Below are 7,557 nucleotides of genomic sequence, written 5' to 3' on the forward strand. Positions count from 1 at the left end.
GGAATTAGGCGATGCTCTCTTATAATTGTTGATGAGGTATTTTATATGTACATTACAGAGTTCAGTAATTTCTAAATTATATACTTTAAAGTACATACTGTACTTTGCTGCGTTATACATACTGAGAAATAAATCCTCTACAACATACATAAATCAAGATCAAGGTGATCTATGTTGTATAAATATTTGTAAACATTTAAAAAAACAGAAGAAAATTTATAATCAAAATATATACATACAATGTATTCCTTGAGATATTTCTTAAAAATATCATATATAATATCTTTTTTAATTTTAGAAAATCATTGCAATTATGAAAGAAAGATTATCTCTCCATTTGAGATCAATATATATATGTATAATTCAAGAATTGTTTTTGAAAAGCAAACACGGGCTATTTTGCACTCATACATGTCACATAATTCAGACAGTCTAGAAATGCTTATCTTGTAGAATTGCATATAAATAACCGGAAAAATATGCTGCAAAATACATTTTTATAATTATAATTTAGGATTTGTAAAGATTAATAAACTCTTCGCTTCTAAGCTTTGTAGTTTCGTTATTTATAAGACTATAAGAGATCTCAAATTGGAACTTTATTCATAGAAGAGAAAAGAAAAATTTATATTATTATAGTTTTTTTATTAATTGTAAATTATATAAAGACAAAACACGAAAATCTTAATTAAGGATTTTCGAATAATTTCATCGTATATATTCAAACAGAAAATAAAATAATTAAGAAATAAAAAAACTCGCTAAGATTTCACACTAATACTATTCAGCAAGCAAATAACATATAAATATTTTTTCAAAAATTAAAAAAAAAATTATATTTAAATATACCAGGGTGTTTTTAATTTCCATTTTAATTTCCCCAAGCAAATATCTCTGAAATTAAGCAAAATACGAAAAAAAAAGGTTTAAACAAAAGTTGCAGGATTTTGAGGGAGAATATGCTGTTATGTAAAATCATCACAGAATATATTTCATAGTATTTATGATATCTGATATCATAACATATATATATGTTATACAATTCCAATAAATTAATTAATAATTTTTAATATTTTTAAACGAGAATATATATTTTTCATATGTGTATGCATGATATGTGCATCGAAAAAAAAAATATATATATATATATACAACATCAAAATAAAAAATTACTTTGCTTTGTCTAGGGATTTTTGTTGTTTTTAAATTGCCGGCACTAAGTCAATAACCAGAATGGCCGTTCCTGCCGTTCCTGTCATTTTAAATTTGAGTTAAACTATATACAAAGCTAAACATTAATAAAAGCTCTTATAGGTTTAACGCTTTTTCAATGAAATATGTCAATACACGTTACTGTGAGCGGGAATCCTGTAAATATACGTCGTGGAAGAATGGTACTGTCGGATCTAGATCAAATCAAGAAGAATGAACGTGATCGTCGACGGAGGTTACGTCTGGAGCAGGTATATTACAGGTTTCATCGAAATTTTTTAATTTATTTCAGTTCGAAAATACAAATAATGTATAAATCTAAAATTTGCTTCCAATTGGAATCTATGTAACTGGATCGGATTTTCTACGCGAGAGTTGCAGTTAGTATTATATCATGTGTGTTTGACAGCATAAATATTAGTCAAATGATGCAAAATTGTAAGATGACACGTTGTATTATTATTATTATAGGTCCGGCAACAATCAAAAGAAATATCAAATCGACTTTTGGAACGTGCTAAAAAGATAGCGAAAGAAGAACTTAGCAAATTGGAAAAGGATGGGAGATCAGAACTTAAGCAGATGCACGATAGAAAGATTATGGATATACAACAGAAATATCAAGAAGATCTGGAAGATATTGGTCAAGCTCATGCCCTTGCTGCTTTACAATCAGATGTGAACATAATAATAGAAGAAGAGGAAAGGAAAGGCAGAGCTATTGCCTTAAAAAGAGGAAAGAATGCTACAGAACGTATGAAAGAAGCAAAACAGAAAGATAGTGCAGAAGCAGCTCACCAAGAAAGATTACGTAAAGTTCGAGAAATAGAAAATACAAGAGCTGCATTGATAGCTAAACTTTCAAAGTCGTCACCTGAGGAATGTAAAAGGGCGGAAACAAATTCTTCCCAGGAAGATACAAATGAAGAAATTGTTCCTGAAACATTAACTCCAAAGAGAAAGAGTAAAAAGATTTTCTCCAAAAAATCACCCAGAAGAGTGAAGAAATCTAATTTAAAGGAACATCAGAAAGCATCACCAAAACCAGGCCCTTCGGGATTACAAAAGCAATCTGTTGTACAATCTCATAATTCATCAAAAGGAAAGAGAAGCAAAGTTGATGACATTGAATATATCACCAATGATGTAAGCGATGATCAACTACCACGAAGAACAGTGCCAGTTATAAGCACTACACCAACTGACGCTGAAAAAATAGCGAGATACAATCCAGAAGATTATACACAAAATATATCAGATAGCACAAGTAATAGCATCAACAGTAGTAGTTCCAACTCTATTAGCGACGATTCGTCATATTTTTCTGATGTCACAGAACAAATATGTAATAAAGCTCCAAAGACATCTTCTTTAACAGAGAGCAAAGTGCGATTATACGACCATAATATGCGTCAAAGAAACCTTTACAATAGGCCTCCTGGTATAGTTGAAAGAATCGATATTAGGAATGAGCCAAATGCAATAGAAGCAGCGCAAGCGATAAAAAATGCGGAGAATGTAAAAACATACATATCCGAAAGTCGTAAATTAAATGCCCAGCGTCGCGGCGAAGATGCGATTTTGCGAGAAAAAGTACGGAGGGATTATCAGGCACTTATACAGAATCTAGATCATCTCGCACAAGAAGAGCGCAGATTAAAAGCTAGTCAAGTTCAATCTGCTGAAGAAAGTACGTACACACGATTACATCAGAGAAATAAATGTCAAGAGGAACATAAAAAAAAATTGAATCGCGCAGCAAAAAAAATTTTTGATACAGATGGTACGCCGACTCAATATTCTCATCTCGCGGAAAGAGTAATCACTTTACCAACACAAAGAAAGGATAATACTGTACCTCATTCCACATGGCAAGAATCTCATCTCGTTGATGAGGAGACAGACGTTTGTCATACACAACGGGATAAAGATAGCGAAATGTCGCGGGAAGAACAACTATTGGATATGTTGAAAAAGGTCGAAAGACAAAAAAGATTATTGCTACAGGAATTTGGTGCAAGTTTGCCGGATGATATATTTAATATCAGCATAAAGCCGGTTTTCGAAGATAAAATGCAGACAAAAGCACCGAAAAAAGCTGCCAAGCCTTTATCACCCGAAATTAAAGTTATAAATATGTCTAACAGCGACGAATGTGTAAAGAAAGATCGAAAGGCGAGAAAACCGGATAAACCTTCACCTGCGAAGAAGATTGAAATTGCTGTACAGGCGGAACTAGACAAAATTGGTCCAGCGGAGAATAAAAGTATACAAGTGGAATTGCCTCGAAAAGACGCAGATGCACCGCTTTCCAATAAAGATACAACTGATCGAATACCTCATCCGATTGAACCAAAAATTACCATCATCACACCAGAGACAGATGATAGTAGTAACAGTAGTGATTCAACAAGCTCCGAACTTAGCGGAATGGTCATTGAAATCGACAAGAAAGAAGTGGTTGTAACACCTAAAAGAAGAAAAAGCAGCGTACGAATATCGAAGCGGTTATCACCTCGGATTTATCAGAAGATTCGTTCAACATCCGTCAGTTCTAAAGCGACATCGCCTATGAAGAGGTTCTCGAGATCCCAGTCAGGCACTCGTCTGACTAGTCCCCAAAAGAAGACGAAATGTTTAGATGCACCGGTGGACACAGCCAGTAGAAGAGTCGACATACGTGTGAGCAAGTCTGCATTTACCGATGAGACAGATCCATCAGGACAGGAAACGAGAGTATCGATAGACGCCAGTGCGGAGAGCTCGCAAACGTTTTCAGGGATGAACGATCAAGAACAAACTTTGGGTCAACCGTATCGAGTTCGCACGCAAATGAAAAGATGGATTCGAATAAAGGATACTTCCGATACATCGACATCGTTCGCAAGTCCACCACCCGTAAAGCCTAAATCGATGTTTGATGCCTTGACTAATGTTACACCGATTTTGGAGATGTTAGATACTCCAGGACCCGAAGAATTGAGAAGATTACGACAAGAGGTCAGTCCGGTCTCTACGCCAGAAACTCCTTCGCCGCGTACAATGATGATGCCATCTAATATTCCACATCGCGATAGGATCAGTAGAATGCTTAGATACAATATGAATGATTCACAAACCAATGATAGTACTATACTTTCATCGACACTAAAGGATCAATCTACATTAACGGATCCATCAGATACTTGTCAGAGAAAATCTGCAACATCGGAACAGCTACTTACTCCTACACAACAGCCTTCAATAACATCCAAAGTCTGTATATGCAAAAATCCCGAGTGTAAGTTGTTGCATACAAGACTCGACGATATTCACGATTATGCACTGAAGAATTGTCCTGAAATATTACAAAAATACGAAGATCTTCAGAACTTGTGTACAGAAAGAATAGCATCTTTAACTGACCTCATCGAAAAAGTACGAAATGAACAGAAAGGTAAAGCATTACTAAAAAAAATTAATTTTCATAATATGTACAATTCAATTTTAATCACTAGTATAAAATATTCTTATACTATTGTGAGCAGAATCCAATTAATTACTTTGAATAATTAATTGTTGTTATCTAATAATATATTGAATAATATATTAGATTGAATTTATATTAATAGAATATTGTTTTCACGCAGTTTAAAATAACTACAAATAACTACGTATTTATTGCAGGTATGGATTTTTCGTTAATCAGTCCAAGCGATGAAACTAGCTTAATGCAACTACCTACATCAAGACCGGCACGTGAGGATGCGCAAGCAGTGCGTAGACTGATTGAGAGTATAGAAGTAGTTCATGCCCAACTTGCAAGAACTCTCCTTGAATCACAAAGAATTATGGGGAGTGAAGCAATTCCAAGGGATGAGCCTCCATGTGATACAGAAGTCCAAGCGATCACTTCTACTCCCAGAAGTAAATCACTAGATACAGTTAAAGCACATATACAGAAATCCGAAGTAGTAAAAAGCAAAGCTAAGCCAAAGATTATAAGCAACGAAAGAGTTAATATAGAACTTAACCGATTTAAAATGCAGCAAAGACCTCAAGCAACAAAAATGTCAGATCGTAATTCTTGGCCTCCGTGTACATTTTCTCTTCATGAAGAAGAGGTAATAGAAAAATTGTCGAAAGAAATTTTGGAACAAAGTAAGAATATGGACAAGGCAAGCGTCGCTTCAAGGGGGACTGATGAAATCTCTATGCAACATAAAATGTCGTCTTTTAAGAATCTTAATCTTAAAAATAATACCTCAGAATATGAAAAAGACAGTAGTATTACAAAAGAAGTTACTTATACTCAAGAGGTAAATAATATATTTTTATTTGCTATATATTTAAAAATATAAATGTAGAAATGTATTTATTTGAAAACACAAATGTAAAAAAAAACATTTAAATATATCGAGATTTTTTATAGTTTCTCATATTTATATGTACATATATTTAATATTGGATGTTTAAAGAAATAATTAGACAAACATTAAAATAGTTAATATAATTTACAAGTCAAACAATTTTGACATATAAATATTGCTTTAAAAATACATATATTTTCAGATAACAAAAGAAAATGATTTCATTCCCATATTAACTGGTATTCCCAAAATATCACGCAATCACGGAATTGTGGCATCAATAAGTACAAGACCTAAACCTCCTGTTACCTTGTTAAATGGACCATACAGGTAAACTAAATCTAATAATTCTGTCCAATAGAAATGTTCTAATTATTTTTATTTTTAATTTATTCTTTATATATTTCACGAATTATATACTTTATTTTATTTTAATCCAAACAGGCCGGAATTAGAATCATCAGGGCATGAACTGTCAACGATAGTGGAATTTGATACAACAGATACAGCTAATAAAAGCATCAAGAGTCCAGCAAAATCTAAACCATCAGTGCATGTGGCTCCTTTACCTGTTCAACAGAATCAACATTCTTCAGAGAAATCACCAACATCCAGCGTGAAACATTCTGTTGAGAAATTGATCTTTGCACAAGAAACTACAACTAAATCTCCTGAAAAATTAAAAAGTACAGTTGATGGTACAGCAATAAAAACTGAAGCCGAGCAGGAATATATACCCGAAAAATGTAATAAACAATTACAATGTAACACAACCACTGAAGAACCTATATCTCAAACAAAAGAAAAACTCGGTTCTTCTATAAGTACTGATTTTAATAATCTATATAAAGATAGTAAACATAAAACAACGTCCACTAGCGTGTACAGTTTTTCTGGATTGTCTGGAATTTCCGAAATAACGAGTTCTCCATCGTCAGATATTCTAAAGCATGCTTCATCTCCAGAAGAAATGGAAACTGCTTTGAAAAAACTAGGCTTGGGCTGGGCTGTTACGACACTAAAGAAAACTCGAGAAGCAAGTGCACTTAGTTCATCTTCAAATTCGGATGTTACACCAATAAATACAGCTAGAAGAATGATTTCTCCTACTAAGAAACAGCATGATCCAAGTGGTCTCCCTGATATCAGTGATGTGTCATCAATATCAATTAAAGAAGCTAGCAAAAGCACCGAACAAGCTGTGCTTTTAAAAGGAAGAACTTCTACGCCTAAATTTCAAAACTCAAATTCCAACAGCGAGAGATCTACTACTACAAATACGTCAGAAAGCATTCAAGATGCAAGTGATAGTTTAACTGTACCTAATGTGTCACTTACGAAAACTAAATCTGATAATAAGCAACAAAATCTCTGACATAAAGTGTTATATATATATAATTTCATTAGTTACTTATTTTTTAGAGATATATATTATTATATTTGATGGGATTTTTTATGGGGGATTAAATTGTAAAATAGGGACCATATTTTCAAATATTGATACATAAATTATTTTCATATTGAACACATACAACACAACAGTTGTGTGTACATTGTAATAAATAGAGTGCTCATATTTTTGTTATAGATGTAGCTCGAAATAAGAGAACTATACATTTTTAACAACTTAAAAGTCTATACTTAAAAGTCTATAAATATCAAATCGGAATTTTTTAATGTCTATTTGCATTAAATATTACAACATAAAATATTACATTTAGTTATAGCCAATGCAATTTTTTAATATCTTTATAATTTTTTTGTAAAAAGTTGACTTTTATTTTGTCATTTTAATTACAAAATAATTATATATAGAAATGAAATAATTATTGATTCTATATCTATTCTAATCATTTATAAAATTGAAAATCATGAATTATGACTACTATATACATATGTATATGTTTAGATTGACAAGAAATATTTTTTTAAATAATTTGATGCATGAAATTCTCTACATATTGAAATATTTTGTATGTTTAAAAAAATATATGAA

The 7,557-nt window shown here is 32.2% G+C and overlaps 1 protein-coding gene across 3 annotated transcripts; it reads left to right on the forward strand.

Moving 5' to 3' along the window:
* Window positions 1–1,238: 1,238 nt before the first annotated feature.
* On the forward strand, window positions 1,239–7,271 carry LOC145936141 (uncharacterized). 3 transcript variants are annotated; one of them, XM_083038042.1, is made up of 6 exons: window positions 1,281–1,462; window positions 1,550–1,608; window positions 1,684–4,648; window positions 4,879–5,510; window positions 5,764–5,891; window positions 6,006–7,271. In XM_083038042.1, exons 1-6 carry the CDS (start codon window positions 1,426–1,428, stop codon window positions 6,934–6,936), a joined length of 4,752 nt encoding a protein of 1,583 aa, XP_082894168.1. In that variant the 5' UTR covers window positions 1,281–1,425; the 3' UTR covers window positions 6,937–7,271. The 3 variants fall into 3 exon arrangements, with proteins under 3 accessions (XP_082894167.1, XP_082894168.1, XP_082894169.1); XM_083038041.1 differs by lacking the exon at window positions 1,550–1,608 and having other exon boundaries at window positions 1,239–1,463; XM_083038043.1 differs by having other exon boundaries at window positions 1,327–1,592; window positions 6,006–7,270.
* The last annotated feature ends 286 nt before the right edge of the window (window positions 7,272–7,557 follow it).

Source organism: Prenolepis imparis, unplaced genomic scaffold (assembly GCF_030444845.1).
Source record: "Prenolepis imparis isolate NDT839.2.m4 unplaced genomic scaffold, iyPreImpa1.0 SCAF_5, whole genome shotgun sequence".
NCBI lineage: Eukaryota > Metazoa > Arthropoda > Insecta > Hymenoptera > Formicidae > Prenolepis > Prenolepis imparis.